At 40.3% G+C, this 16,221-nt stretch overlaps 1 protein-coding gene across 3 annotated transcripts in view; it reads left to right on the top strand.

The window, feature by feature from the left end:
• The window catches only part of RASSF3 (Ras association domain family member 3), a 53,832-nt gene that overhangs the window by 34,387 nt on the left and 3,224 nt on the right, over positions 1-16,221 (top strand). For all 3 annotated transcript variants that reach the window (XM_075057816.1, XM_075057818.1, XM_075057819.1), the window contains 3 exons: positions 13,262-13,369; positions 14,705-14,972; positions 16,064-16,179. In XM_075057816.1, coding sequence (XP_074913917.1) covers positions 13,262-13,369; positions 14,705-14,972; positions 16,064-16,179 — 492 coding nt within the window. The remainder of the gene's footprint in view (positions 1-13,261; positions 13,370-14,704; positions 14,973-16,063; positions 16,180-16,221) is intronic.

Genomic DNA, 16,221 nt, shown 5'->3' with positions numbered 1-16,221 from the left:
TCTGCAGTTAGAGAGGTTGTCTTAGGGGACCTGTGTGTTATATGTTCAATGGAAGAGTGGGTGTGAACTGACCAGTCTGTTTACAGGACTAATGCTTTTGTGTTTGTCAGAAGTTCCAGATATGTTCTTATTTTTTCCGGCTCTTGAAGAGATTCCCCTCGACTATATAGTTTTAGGTGTGCATGTGTATATTTGTAAGCTAAGAATGGCTCCTGAGATTGATAAACTTCTAGTATGAGTTAGTGTTATAATTTAGTAACTTAACAAGTTTAAGTTTATAGACATAGGTAAACATTTTGTTTCTAGTTGGGTGATTTTTTTTTAACTTTCATTTTTGATCCCCTGTTTAAATGGAGTTGATACCAGATTGCTTGCTTTATTTTGCCCCCTAAAAATGTGAATTAAACATCAAGATTCTTAGTATTTTCTGGTAAAGTACAGGAAAAGTTAACAAAAGTATTTCAGGGACTTTTAATGAAAGGCAATTAATTTGTGGTTTTGCTTTGCAGAATTTGTTATTTGTTTGAGGGAACTTTATTTCTATTGTTTTCAGCTTATCCCATGCTTGTCCATAAGGTGACCCATCCTTTTTAATGTGTCTTGTCTTCTGAGAGTGTTTTCAGAGGGTGTGGTGGGTACCGATTCTCCCTATTCTCTTTAACATTAACAAGGGTGGGGTTTTTAATGAAAAATTTTAGTAGGCTCTCTTCTCCTTCCACCTGAAATGTGTATCAGCTCTAACAGATCTCATGCTTTCATGAGCTTCATAATTACATTTCCTGAAGCAGAAGTTGGTTGTAAGGAAAGGTGGAGTAGCAGCAGTGTTTCCTTGTGCCTGTAACATCCTGCCCATAAAAGCAGGGAAATAGCTGTTTGGAAAGAAAAAAAGAACAACTTTTGAACTTTTTGTTGTAAAATCAACACATTCTACCATTTGCTGCTTAAGAACAAAGCATGTAATCTCTTTCCCCTTTCTCTGGTTTCCTGGTGGCCATTCTCCAGCATGGCAAAATAACTTGTGTTTGGAGTTGGGCCATAGCATCAGGTTGTAAGCAAGCAAGCCCTGTTCTCCAGTGCAGCCTAATTGCTGTTCTCCTGACCTTTCCTCAGAAGAAAAGTTTGTTTATCCAGCTTTTCCAGTGGGATATTCATCAACTGTGTTCTAAAGTCTTCTGTTCACACCTCCCTTGAAAGCTTACCCATTGTGACCTCCTACTCTGTTCTCTTCTCTCCGCTGTGTCCTGCCAGTGTTGATCTGAATAGCACTGGTATCACCCCACTCTTTTATTGATGTCATAAAAAAAAAAAAAAGTCTGATTGTAACAATTGCCCTGTGATTCTGAAGCAACTCAATACTACAGAATTGTTTGCCCCGAGACAGAAATTGTGAGTTGATCGGGAGCGAGTGGCATGCTGGCATCACCACTGGAGATGTTAGTGGTGTAAACTGTCTGCTGATACATGGCACCAGGCTAGCACAGTGTTTGGGTAAGTTGGGACCTGTGTGGTAAAGGGTTTATTGCACTGTAGTTCTCTTATGCTGCAGACTTTTTCAATGGTTGTTTATATAATCTGTGGGCTTTTTTTTTTTTTAATACCTGTACAAAAATAAAACAAAAGCCCCACTTTCCTTTGCTAGTGCTTTTGGTTTCAATTTGTTTATCCTGTTCTTTTTCACCTGTAAAAGGAAAAAATACTATGTTCATCCTAATTAAGAAAGGAGCCTCCTGTATTTGTAGAAGTGATCTGCAGCCTGGTAGTGGGTCTGTTACTGGATGAGGACTGTGACAGCTGACACTGGTTTCTGAGGCAGCGGTAGCATCTAGCAGAGAAGCAGGCATACAGCTAAAAGCAGTAATCTTTTAAATTGTCGCAGCATGGATGTCTACAACTTGAGGCATCTGGATCTATTTGTGAGAAATAAATGTGTGTGTGCATGTGTGTTCTGGAAAACAAATTCATACTTGAAACTAGGCAGTAAGTGTGTTTTTGCAAAAAGGGTTGACTCTAAGTTGGTGGCAGTTTTCCATTTTCATCATGGTAGTAGTGTGTGTTGTTTTTCTTTTTAGAGAACGTACGAGTTCTGAAGAAACTTGTCCTTTTGTCAGTCCCGCTCTGCTTGCAGCTGAAGTGCTTGGTAGCCAGTTTAAATGTATGAGTAATAAAAACAGGGTGTAGAAAAACAAGGGATTAAAACCCCTCAGAAAGCAGGTTATCATTACCATGCTGATGAGTTTATTCAAGGCATAATCTTGCTGAATCAATGGGTCAGTTTCCTCACAATGCAGAGATCTGAGGATTGAGTACTACCTCACCAGTGTGAGCTTGAGGTCTCTAGGACATGGGCTTTAGTTGGTGGTGGCATGGGACTGAATGGCTAAGGTCCAGTGGCCCACTGCCTTTGCCAGTTTCTTCTCATCTAAGCCACTCAACTGCATTCATCATCTGCAAGATGAGAAGAATTTAAACCAGGGAGTTGCAGCAAAGCTGGATCCAAGACTGGTTCAAATCTTTTCAAAACTCTTCATTTTCCTTCTTACTGGAACAGCTGTCAAATCTGAGCTCTGAAGCTTTAGTAAGTTCATTCTGGAACTCTAGTAAAATTGAATGAAGGTGGGGAAAGAACTAAAAAATTCCTGTTTGCTGCAGCCTTGAGACAGATAATTGAGTAAAGGGTTCTGGTATTTATTTTTCAGCACTTGACCTCTTAAGGCTGGGGATATAAAAGAGAGGTAAAATCCTCTCATTAAGGTCAATGTAAGTTTATGCTGTAGTAGTACACAGTGGTGTTGCTGACATGGCTGCCTAGTTTGCCCCCTCTCCTTTTTTTCTTTCCTGAAATACCGAACTGAATTTTTGCCAGATCTGATCTGGCAGTAGTAGGTAAAGCTAATGATTGTGGTGTGCTGCTTCAGAAATGTCTTTTGGATACTACCCTATTTTTAATAAAAACATGCTAATAATAAAGGCTGTACAGGAGGATGCGGTCATTACAGTATCAGCTGTTAATGAAATGTGCTAGGTGATATAAATTTTCTGGAGTGTAAAAGAAGAAAAATCCTTCATGCAGGCTAGACTGCAGGGGTGCCTCCTTTTGTCTGCACTATGTGAAATATCTAATTTGGAAGCCTCTTTGAAGAGACTGGTTCCTTTTTTAATATATCTATGGAAGCTGTGTAGAGTATTAATTACACAAAGTGCAGCAAGAGAGGTAGTGTTGGTATAAAAATATTTCCTATGGGCTTATTTCATAGAAACCTAGCTTGCTCTGTTGAAGGAGAGGAGCAGTCACTGAAAACTTCATTAGGTTTTAGATGGAGTTAGTTTTTAGCTCTTGCCATTTGATGTGTATGTATATAGAGCAGCAGTTACATAAGTTGACTGTAAGTGCATATGATGGTTTTATTGTGATCATATTCAACATACTAAGAAAATACTTTGGCTTAGAGGATGTGTACTTTACTAAAGATACCAGTGATGGCTTATAACTTTTAACATCCCTCCCCCACCCCCTGCCAAGGTTATTGTTACAGGCTCTTGAGGCCTTTAAAATGCAGATTTTATTTGAAAAATAGATAGTTGTGCTTCCTAAATTTTGTGGGGTTTTGAGATGCGTGTGTGGTAGAAGAAGGCTTTTTCCCTTCAGAAAAGTTTCAAATATGGGATCAGCACCAGGTTGACCAAGAGAGACACAGTAACTTCTTGAATTTTGGAGGGAACTGTATGTCCCTCAAACAAGGACACACACACACACACAGTATTTGAGAAGACAGTGCATCTTTTTGAATAACATTGTTTTCATTGTCCTTGCGCTATATCTGAAGAGCCAATGCATTACATTACAAATTTCCTAGATGACATTTGTTGTTATGCAATTTTTAAGAGGTTTGGTTTTTTTCTTTCAAGTAGAACAAATCCAAACAAAAATGACTTGGTTGGTGGGACTGTGACCATGTGCAGGCTCAGCCTGGTTAGGAAGTTGTTGCCTTTTCTCGATACAGGCAGGTTTTGTCAGAAGGCTTAAAAAATAATTTGATGACATAATCTTTGAACTGCCCAGCCAAACCTGGGAAGGGAATGTTACTCTAAAGATAAAATGGTGTTTGACACACATGCGAAAACCAGCACGTCACCCAGCTTCTGCTGAGACAAGGCCCATGACTAAGCTTGCCTCAGACTTGGGAAGTGCCGGCAATAACCACTGGGAGAAGACGACTGCATGCCTTGGCCTGGCACGGGGCTTGTTCTTCCTGCACTGTGCTTCCTCAGGAACGGCTGGTTGGTTTCCAGTACCAGTTTTAATGTAAAATACAGATAGTTGCATTTGAAGACCTGTAGGGTTGTTGTCGCAAACAACCTCTTCCTACCTTCTGTTAGATGGAGTGTGTTGGATTCTTGCATTGCAAGGTCACATGCAAATACTGTGGTGTAATGACCTGGGGTCCTAATATATTACTTAATTGTCTGATTGCTAACTGTATTAATAGCTCAGCTTCCAGACCATACTTAACCTTCTTTTCAAGATAAACTAATTAGTTCTCTATACAATATCTTGTATAAGCTTGTTTCTTAACTGACTGCTAAAAGCTAGATTTTGCTGCACAGGTCACAAAGAGGCTGGTAATCCATTTTACTTCATTAAACCCCTTATCGGCTTAAATAGGCAGCAGTCAAAACTCATATGCTTTCTGGAGAGGAGACCTGAAGGAGGTTATTTACTGTTTGTGATGCCTCTTAGATCTAGTTTTACTGAAATTTGCGGAATTGAAACAGCTGTGAAATGTTACTTAAAATCATGTACTGTATTGCTCTAAAAATGTCATAATATGCAGATTTGTACTTTTTTTTTTTTTTTCCATAAAACCTGCTGTGTTTCTCTGTGGGGTCAGAATCTTAATGCCAAGCCTCAGATACTATTCTTCGTGGAGTTGGTTTTCACTTTAAACAGATGACTGGCTTTTTAAAACTGGGTTGCATGCCAGTAATTAAAGTACAGCCATATAGGGTATGACAGGGTTTGTAACTAGGGGTTTTCAGAGGTGAGGTCATGATAAACTTCAACAAAACTTAAGCAGCAATCTTAATGTCACCAACAAATAGAATGCTTTTTCTAGCCTTCCTTTCACAATGCTGAACGTTAACTGTGTTTATATTGCCTCTATTTGAAGGAAAATAATTTGTTAAAAGGAATAAAGGGAAGTTAGAGTTCTTTTTTTGTTTCTCTGCTGCTTAAAAATATTCACCATATAAACATCTGAGTGTTTATATCAGAGAGGTCAGACAGGAGCCATAATGCTTTACTTTATTTACCCTTTGTCATTCAGTGCTTTCATTAGCATGCCAAGCCATGTGGTGTGGTGGTACTTCGGAAAAACTGAAAATAGTCTGAAAGTAGCAAGTATTTACTTATTAACTGGAATGCCGGTACCTTGTAAAATTATGCTAAAATTATAAACTGTGGTAGTTGCACAGGAATTTCTTTAACCACTATGGAAGTGCCCGATGGAGAGACCATGTTGCATCATGGGTATCTTAGATAAAGATTTTTCATAAACCCGTAGCGTACAAATTAATAAACAAAGAGCACCTAAGCTTTGGTGCACCTATGTCCTGAGATCTGCATGCAGCTCTGGTTGCCACATCTCAGGAAGGGCTTACTGCAATTAGTCGCTCTTCTCTAAAATGATTGAGGGGACGGAGCAGCTACTTCAGGAAAGACTAAGGGGACCAGGGCTCCTCACTTTGGAGAAGAAAAAAAGGAGGGGTGTGATCATGGTTTACAAAATCAGAGTGATGTATAAGCTGAGTGTGAAACTTAGGTTCACCAGGTCCTGCCATATTAGGATTAAGGGGCACTCAATATATTTAACAGAAGTTATCTTCTGTCTTACTAGAAGATCAGCTTAAAGCAGATGGCAGTCATGAATTTCAGGAACTTGCTGCCACAGGAGGTGTAGAGATGGGCAGCATCGGCAGGTTCAAAAAGGGTTTATGTGCATGCATGGACACCAGCTCCATAAATGGCCACTGAACAGACTAGGAAGGGAGGTGCTCTCTGAATTCCTGCTACAACATTTGTGGATGCCAGCAGAGAGGCTGCAAAAAAGGCTCATGTGCTTGCTCAAAACAACCTTTATTTTTGCTGCTGTCAGAGGCAGAATACCAGGCTGGATGCACCATACACCTGACCTGGTGGGTGCTGCTTCTCTTCTACCTCAGGAGGGCATGGTGCAGGCTGTTTGTGGACTCGCTCTAATTGTCAGGTTAATCACTTAAGACTCAGGTCAATCAAACCTGCTTAGAAAAACGAAATCTTTTTCTAAAAAAGAGACTGCTTCTTTGCCCTGTGTGCCACTGACTGGTGGGAACTGGGTGGCTCTGAGTGCATAAAGCAAAAGGTACTAAAGAGGATACAGAGATTATTCTGCCCACATTCATCCTGTCAGAAAATTCCCCTTTCCCTGACCCAGAGAGCAACCTCACTCCATTCAGGAGGACACAAACGTTTCAAGGTGCAGCTGTGTGAGAAGGTGCAATGCTTGGAGCTGCTTGGATGCTAACACTTTTCCCTGGCCCCCCTGCCCCCCTTTTGGTCTTCTCCATACCTTTCTGGCTACTGGTGTCTCTGACTGACCATCTGTGGATGGACATGACCAGTAGCTCTACCTGGTGATTCTCAGGCTTTCAAATGAAGGAAGAGTGCATCTGCTGAGTGCAGGCTTGCCCTGGGATGGAAGGAGGAATTGCTGTTGCTAGAAAAGCTGCTCTGCTCTCAGAAGAGTTAGGATAAGGAAGAAGCAAGTTATTTGTTTCAGAATAATTTAATTGCAAGGTTCAATTTCTTTCTTTCCTGTGGGAGTGCTGGCAAGCTGTGTAGGAAAGAGAGCGTTCTTGCTTGTAGAAGTAGCAACAACTGAGATCAGAAGTCCCCTTTCTCTGTTTTCCTTCCTGTGTTCTCTGCTGGGCTTTTTTGTTGTATGACAGGACTGTTAGTTAAATCCTTTCTTTAATGCAAACATGATGTAAGTAGAATGCATTAGCTGCAATTTTTATGACTAAACAAGACTTAGAGGTTTTGGAGGGGGGTAGGTTTTTGGTGGGGTTTTTTTGTTGTGTGTTTTTTTTTTTTTTTAATGTAGATTACGCTGCATTTCTCATTTGTCAAAGCCTCAGTGCTTTACTTCAAAAATGATTCCTGGCCACAATTTACAGCAGGATCAGGGCAACTTTATTCGTCTGACTGAATCAAAGGTCACTATATGTGTGGGATTAATATGAAATGTGAGGGCAGGGGATAGGAACTGACATGGTTTAAAAGTTGGCTTGAGCTCCCACAGGTCTTTTGTTATTTAGATTTCTTACAAAAATACTTCAATATGTTCCTGGGATATGTTAACCTTTTGTCCACTATATTTTCCTTTGTCTCTCAAGCTGAAATATTCAGAGGAGCGTGGTTCCCCATTCCTCAGGAGATGCTAATTTCTAGAAGTTTTGTGAAAATCGGAGATTAGGTAGAGGAGAGAAACTTTCTTGTATCCCTCCACAAACAGAAGCCTATAGTAGCAGTTTGGGGAAGCCATGCATCTGTCTTGAGGCAAGGATCCTGAGGAAACAGGCTTCAGGGTTTGGGGGTTTTCTTTGTTTGTGGAACTTTTTCTCAGCCTCATCCCATAGCAGCTAGCTGTTGAGCTTAGCTTAGTGCTTTCTTACTGCATGCAGTACTAGGGTTTGGCAATAACCGTGAGACTTGAACTTTCATAAAGTCCCAGATGTGATGTGATTCTTCTTTTGGGGGACCACAACTTGATTTGCAGTTCATTTTAATTGTAATCTGTGCAGTTTTAGTTGTGTTCCTTGAGGATTCATGCTGAGCTAGTCTTGGGGGGGCTGAGCATAAATGTTAAAAAGAGAGTGCCGCTTCTCTAAACATCTGCGATACAATAAATGAGATGTGTATGGGGGGTAGAGGTGATTAAGAAAAAACATTTTCTGCCCTTTTTGTTGAGAGGAAGCTCAACTGTGAAGAGGCATTGCATCATGAGCTCTAATGAAAGACCAGCTATTCCCCTTGGGAAAATGAAAGCACTTGCCTCATTTCCCCTCTCACTGGCAGCTGTAGCTTAGGAATTTCATCTGAGAATGAAATGCTGCTTTGGTTGACCTGAGGAATGGCTTTAATACAAATGGTCGCAATGGTGTGCGCTGTAAGTGTTGGGAAGGACAGCATGATTTTCATAGAAGTTAATAGCTCAGACTGGAGGTAGTGTTTTGGACCCAGATATATCATCTGTATGGGTTCTGATGTATTCAGCTGTCTCCTTGAGATTAGTTTTTATCTTTCACATCTGTGCTGGGCTGAGGAAGCAGCAGATAACATGAGAAGCAGGGAATGGAAGGAGACCAGGAGCTCTGATAATGAGGAAAACACACTTAACTAGGCTGGGAGGAGGAAGGGGTGATGACACGGCAGCCATTACTGAGAATATCATTTGGCTAAGTGATGGAGGAGTCACACCTAAGTCAGGTTTGATTTTTTTTTTTTTAACAAAAATAACATTGAAATGTTTGTGCATTGTTTTATAGAGAAAAGTCCTTTTTTGAACACACACTAGCACCCAGAAGTGCCATTGTTAAGCCCAGCAACATCTAGGTCTTGGCTGACAGAAGAAGATGTCGTGTGAACTGCTCTGCTGCCAGTGCTTATACTCCACTCTGCTGCTGTGACATATGCAAGGATCTGTGGTTAGGAGACTTATCACCAGGCCTAACTTTTGAAGAAAGGCAGTTTCACAATTCCCAGCCTACGTATTTTGTGAGGTGTGTGTGCTGGGCGTTTTGTAGAGAGCTGGAGATGAATCAGCTGTGCCTGAATCGGCCGAGAGATGATTTGGCTGGCTGGAGTGTGCTGCCCCTCGGGCCTCAGCAGTGTGCTGGTTCCGAGGAGCTGTGCCACGGGTTGCAGAGCATGACGGGGGGGGCATGGGAAAGCCACGGTGGAAAAAGCAGCTTTTGTCCTGGGCTGAGTGAGCCACCAGGTGACACACAGAGTGGCTTCTCTCTTGCCAGACCAGGCAGAACTGTCTCAAGAACTGATGATAGGTGTACTTGGCTGTAACATTGGGATCTCACCTCTGAAATGCCCTTGCTCCTTTGTTTAAAACAGCTGAGGTTGGAGTAATTGCTTTCCCCAGTAGTCCCACCCTGAGCAGGTGTACCTTCAGGCACTTGGTCGCTATTTCAGAGCAACGTGATACAAGCATATTGTAAAGCATAGTACAGATGAGTTAGTTACTGCTGTTACTCTGCTGTTGTATTGGATGACTCAAGGTCTTCTGCAGGTAACAAATATATCTGCTGAGATAACAAAGTGGAATTTGATCTGCCAGACCTAAGCAGAGTTAGCAGAGGATTTTTCTTTTAGAGGGTCCTGTTATGAGGTAGCAAGTACAGAAGGAAATAAGAGAACTGTGGGAAGTGAGTTTGCCAAGTCTTCCTCCATGAACCTAAGTACACTGGTCAAAGAAGACTTATTTTAACTTAAAGCATGGCTAGACAAAGCTGTGTGGCAAAAGTGAAGTGCCGCTGTATGCTGAGAGCAATTCAGCTAAACTGTATACCATCTTGTCAGCTTCTCTTCACATGTTGGTTGAGTGTAATTAGGAAAATTAAAATACACAAGTGCCTCAAATCTGCATATGCTACTTAATGATACTTACTGAGAGCAGCTGACCCAGTGAATCATAGTGGGCTGAGGCTTTCTTGTTCATAATAAACTCAGCGAGGTATTTCTTCATTGGCTTTCTCCTGACAGCAGTGATGTGGGATTTACTGTCTCTGCAGTCTGTGTGACAGCAATGTGATTTTTCTATAGGCAGTGGTGTCTAGCTAGCAAGGAGCTTTTGTTTGCTTGGTTGAAGTGATGTGCCCCAATGTGTTGGGGGCAGTTGGAGTGTTTTGAGCTTTTGTTTGGGAGTGGAAGGGTATCTGCAGATTAATTCATTAATATCTTGGGCTTAGGTTTCCAATGGGACAGACTTATGTTTCCTTTCCTTTGACAGGTATCTTCCATGGTTCACTGTCTGTGGTCTTGATGGTCAAGTCCACCAAGGATGGTGGACTGGGGTGAAAATGATGATTGAAGTAAACAGTGTTTCTGTCTATTGTGTACAGTGTTTTTCTTGAATGATTTGGGTCTGTTCTTTAATGTTTTATTCCTAGTATTCCTTTTTTGTATTCATTTCATAGTTTTGCATAATCTACATACTGTTAAAATTAGTTGAGGCACAGGCTTCGGTTGTTTAGAAGTTATGAGTTATAGCTGCAGTTGTTGGCAGTATGCTACAGGAGGTTATCTCAGCTTTTGTGTAAACAGGGCTCCATGTTTTCTGTGTGCTTAATTAAACTTTACCAAAATTGCCTGGCCTCTAGGGCTGATGCAAGAAGGTGGAAATTCCAGTGGTATGTTCAAGTAGGGAATCATGTCTGACTTAACTGAGGGAATGACAGCTCCCCCAGTGATGCCCAGTGACCCACAGCTCTGTGCCGGGGCCACACTTGAGAAGATTCTCATTCTTGGGAGAACATCTTCTTGGGAGAACAGAAATGTATATGAAAACTCTCCTATATGAAAAAAGGAGAAAGTTACTTGCTGTCTGTTCATACTTACTAATTTGTTTACCAAGTTTTCTCTCTCTCCCTCTCACTTTTATTTTTTTAATCATACAGGTTGTTTTCTAGCTGTCAGCCTTGTGAACTTACTCTATGCCATTAAAGGCAATAGGTTCTTTCTGTCATCTACAGTCCTTAAAAGTCCTTTTTGCAAAATTAAATCTCTTGAGGTGCACAGAAGTTCATGTGAAGTGGGGTTGTGGAGGGGGCGGGTGTTGTTTTTTAAACAAAGGTTGGGGTTTGAACTTAGGAAAGGTGGTAAGTGTTTTCCTCTTCTGATTCGTGTTTTCTCTTGATGATAATGGATGTTGTGGATGACTTCAGTAATCATGGTGACAATCAAATCCAACAGGGTAGATGAGAAAGGTACCTGCTTGAACAATCAGCATTGGAATAATGATAAATATTAAAACTGAAGTGCCCGTTATTGGAAGTTCAGTATCAATACTGTTAGCAGATCAGAGACATGTGAACTGCACAATATGTTCGTGTCTCAGATGAGTCTTGCTGGTATCCATGTGAAAGGGCTTGTCTGCAGCTATACAGACTAGGAACATTCCAAGTTAAAGCCTGGTTTCTTGAAATCAGCCATATAAATGGCAAATGCTCTGTCAGACCTTTATGGCCAGAGGCCTGAAGGCTATTCCCTATCCCTTCCTTATCCACTGCTGATGTTGTCTCGGTCCATTCTCCATTCCCACAACATTATTTGAAGTCAACATTTAGAGTGCCTGTATTTCCAGACTCTGACTATGGGTCGTTGCTTTTGGTATTTATTTTAAGCATGAAAACAGCAATAACATTTACTTCTATTTCAGAGAAAAAAAATTACTACTTCCCCTGCGCCCCCCCCGCCCCCCGCCATGCCTGCTTTGTTTTATAACTACTTATTTGCCCCCAAATAGAACACTACAAAGCTGTAAGAACCTCTGGGGAGATGAAGTGAGCAGTCTAGATGAAGCTGTATTTGTCATTATTATGGCAGTTTGGGGGAGAGGGAAGATGAAAAATAGAAGGGCAAGAAAGCTTAATTTCGCTAGTGAGAATAGAGACTTGAATTCTGACAATATTTAGTAATTTGGTATTTTGTAATAGACTAGGTGGGGTCTGGCAACTGTGCAAGATGCTTACACAGTCTTAGAGTTGGGCTCAAGGAACTAATAGCAGAGCTGTGTTTTACTGGTATTCCTTTTTACCTCAGTTTCCTGATCTGAGGAATATAAATAAATAAAGGTATATTCTCTGTGTTATGCAGGAAATCAGTATCTGAGCCCAGATCAGAATTCAAGGTTTCTGGCTTCCAGTTCACCATTCAGACCACACCTTTCTTTTTATAGCTATGGGAAAAAAGTCCACTCCAGCATGTCATTTAGTAAAATGCCATATAGGAAAAGCAAAACTAAGCCCCAAAGAGCTAAAACTAGCTGATTTTAAATTAGGAGAGAGAAAAAGCTCTCCAAATTATTTCTGGCAAATGGAAACTTATAGTTCCACACCAGATGTGCTCATCTTTGGGGTCATTTCTGGCAAACTGAAGTGGCCGCAAAGGTGTGCGCTGAGTGGTGTCCCAAAGACTCTGATACAGGATTGGCTGCTGAAGTCGGGGAAATCCTTTCTTGGGATAAGCTCAGCTGAGATGTACTTGTGAGGACAGACTGGAACACTGTGACTTGACGGTTTGTCCATACAATGAATGTATATTCCTGTGATCAGATGTACCCTGAAAGCTTCAAGCTTCTTCAGAGCTTCTCCTTTGCTAAGTGAAGTTTTAAAATCATTAAAGCTGAGAGCTGAAGCTCTTTTCGTACTATATATGGCATTTGTGCTAGTGGTAGAAACTGGAGTGTATTTATAACGCTCGTTTGCTGCAGGAATACGGGTTGGGAACAAATGTTTGTTTGGATAAAATCCAACTCCAGGGATTGGTTTTACTGCTGCATGTAAAATCTGTAGCGAGCTCATAAAAGCAGCAGTTGAAAAATCTAATAGGGCCTTCCCCATGGAAAAAACATGAATTTGGTGTGACATTGTATAACTAGGGAGCTACTTGTGGTGTTTTGGGTAGTAGTTGGTGACCCTGTGCGTAACATGCCATCTGTCGTGTTGGAATGCAGGGATGGTCTTATGTTGTTGGGACACACGAGATTGTTGGTGTTACTTGTTAGTACATGCTGCTATTTTCATGTATGTTCTTCATTTGTTTAGAAATACTCTTTTGTGCCCTAAGTAATATTTCATGAAAATTGCAACTGTATTCTTAACAGTATTGCATAGCATTGACATGAGCAAATCAAGCCATAAAATGAGCTGAGCTGTTTTACATACTGCTGATAAATATTTGAATGAAAACAGTTGGCAAGAGAAAGGACACAAGTGTCTTTGGGTGTGTTGATTTAACCATTCAGTCCAAGTGCTCTATTTGATTTGCCTAACATGTTAATCCTTTCTATTGCTGTACAGCTAATTTTACTGTATGTTGAGCCTCTGTGGAATAATTACCATTTGGACTAAGAATACTCATATCCAAAGTCATAAAAGAATTGCTTTTCTAATTTTTTTTCCCCTCTAAAACTTGTCTCTGTTGTTGTTGAAGGATGTTCAGAAGGAGAGAGAACCTCATGTTTGTCTCAGTAAAGAAGAAGTTAAAGAGAAGATACAAAGCTATAATTCATCTGTCACTGATAAATTAAAGATGACCTTGGTAAGTTTTGCATAGGATTCCTGTTATTTTTAATAGGAGCAATTGAACTTTAACTTTGTAGTGCATTGTGAATCATTTTCTTAGCATCCTGTATATGAAACTGTTTTAATGACTTTCTAAGAGGCTCTTTCTTAAATCTGGAAGTTGAATCTCAATCTGGAATGTTTTTATCTGTGTAGCTCTTTTACATGGATTGAAACAAACTAGTAGAAACAAATGTATATGTCATATGAAATGTGTTTAAGATAAATGCTCAGTTGACACTAAGATGTAAATTTGCCAGGTGAAAACCCTCAGCTGGTAAACATGAAGATAAAATACATCTTGTTTGTGTAGATAATTTTTTGTCAGGTATCTCTCTGATAAAGATGCTCAACCAATGAGAAAAGTTAATACACACAATATTTATTATAGGAGACTTATTTTTCAGAGTAGTCATACAGGTTTTCAGCATGAGGAGGCTTCCTTCCCCCCAGCCCTGTAACACAGACAATATAGACAATGCATATAGACTTTTCATTTCCAAGGATTGTAGACCAGGTTTAAGGCTCAGTCCAGCCTACTGCAGACCATTTTATTAAAATTCACATCTATCTGCCTAGCAAGCTGTTACTCAGTCGTTGCATTGTCCAGATTTTCTGATATATTATGTATTCCTATGGGCGTATAGTATACGGAAATTTTGAAATTCCACTATATGCTTAAACCGTGTAAGTACAACTGTGTACTAAGAAGATTTTTGTTATATGTCTGCATGTGGGTCAGGACTTACTATGCCTAAAACCAGATTGGCTGAAGTTTTCTAGCTCAGTAAGGTTTGATCAATTTTGCTATTCTGTCTTTCAGAAGCAACTGGAATAAATAATTTGAAATGTTGATTAGATTGGCATTTATTCTGGTTCTTTTTTAATTGCAACAGGATTTGAGCATCTAAATGCCCTAGACTATTTTAACAAGCACAGCTAAAATGTGGGAGATAATTTCTGTATTTCTGCATAAAATCTATTGTTGAAGATGCACGTTAGTGGTCTTTTTTACTTCATAGTTCTCTCCTAACATGAAAACTTACCACTAGTTTGTAGTACCTTTTGCTTAAAGAGTTCCTAATTCTCTTAGAGAATTTCAGTAGTTATTATTAAGAAAAAAAAATAATATTCAGCAGATATACCAAAAAGACTAAATGTCTGAGTTATTGAAACAATATCTTTCCTATGAGACATCAGATATTAAATTGTGTTCTCTATGACCATTTTAATCTGCTAGTTAATAATCCACTAATGTGTCACAACTGGTCATTACTGACTTTAACAGTCCAATACTTTCCTCCTGTTGCAGAACGCGAATGGGATTTACACTGGCTTCATCAAAGTTCAGATGGAACTATGCAGACCGATCACTGTGCAGTCTTCCCAGAGCCAGGGGAGGTGTGCTCACGGCAATAACGAAACTGCTTTTTACTTGCCGGATGGCTGCGTGAATACCCTTCACATCAGCAGCACCAATACTGTTCGTGAAGTTATTGAGGCCTTGCTCAAAAAGTTTTTCGTGGCTGACAACCCTGCAAAGTTTGCACTTTATAAACGCTGTCACAAGGAAGACCAAGGTATAAGTTAGGCTTGTGACATTTTGGTAGTGAAGCGGTTTGGGGAGGGAGTTGTGCTGTAGGAGTACTTGAAATAAGCAGGGTGGAAGAGCTCAGATAAATGGAGGTGACAATCTTGCTCTCTTGTCTTTTTTCCTTACGAAAAGTAGCATGTGTAAGAGAGTAAATTATTTGGGGATATTTCAGGATAATTCACATAAGAAGCTACTAAACCATCCACACAGATCTCCTGTGCCTTGTAGTCTGTTATATTTTATTTAATATGCCCCTGTATCAGGCTCTACATTTCAGCTAGCTTGATACACTGCAGTTTTGTGAGATTAAATTACAGGACAGATTTTTAAAAAGAGAAACCTTGGTGTCTGTGATACCTGAAGTCCTTGCATTGGCAGACAGCTCTCAAGGTGATGAGCATCATGGGCATGTGCATTGTGTTCGTGTGTGTTAATTAGTGCACATGGCTCTCCCAGTGCAATGACTGCCCTTAAGAAAGTTTGTTGTATGTTGTATTTGGAAATACCAGAAGGTGCAAAAGGTATTTTTAGTGAAAAGTATGTTTTGCCAACGTTGTGTTCTTGCACTTAGAATCTGCTGCCTTCTGTGGACATTGAGAGCAGTTTCAGGAGCTCAGATGTTTCTGGCTGTCAGCCACATCAACTGTGTCAGGCAGGCAGAGTTGTCTCTTAGACTTTGTGTATGAGATTTTAAATAGAAAAGGTATCAGAATGGTGATACCACAGCTATGATGTCTTAAGTGCTTAGTTATAGCAACAGAGCTGTGTTGTATTTTTTCCTTGTGCTTTTTCCCCTGCATGTATGCAGATGGTATACTGTGTTGACTAGAGGCCATTTCTTTCCTGTGTGAATGTAGTGTTGCACTGTTACCATCAGTCATGTGCTCAGCTTCTCCCTAAAACTCATTTGCTCAAAACCGGTATGTAGACTAATATTGTAGACAGTATGTAGAATGTGTAAATTTTGTGGCTACACATGCATATCTGAAATTTTCTAACATTAGCTAGCATTAATCATTCAAAGCACTTGAAGCATCATTAGTAAAGGTGATAATATCATGATTTCTTCTCATGCAGTTTATACATGCAAGCTGTCAGACCGGGAACATCCCCTCTACCTGCGTTTGGTGGCAGGCCCCAGGACAGAAATGCTCAGTTTTGTTCTACGTGAGCATGAAACTGGAGAAGTCATGGTACGTAATGCCCATGCGGGTTTTGTGTGTGTGTTTAACTTC

Source organism: Buteo buteo, chromosome 26, assembly GCF_964188355.1.
Source record: "Buteo buteo chromosome 26, bButBut1.hap1.1, whole genome shotgun sequence".
Lineage (NCBI taxonomy): Eukaryota > Metazoa > Chordata > Aves > Accipitriformes > Accipitridae > Buteo > Buteo buteo.
Note: the sequence above shows the minus strand (reverse complement) of the source record. Positions and strands in the feature narration are given on the sequence as shown.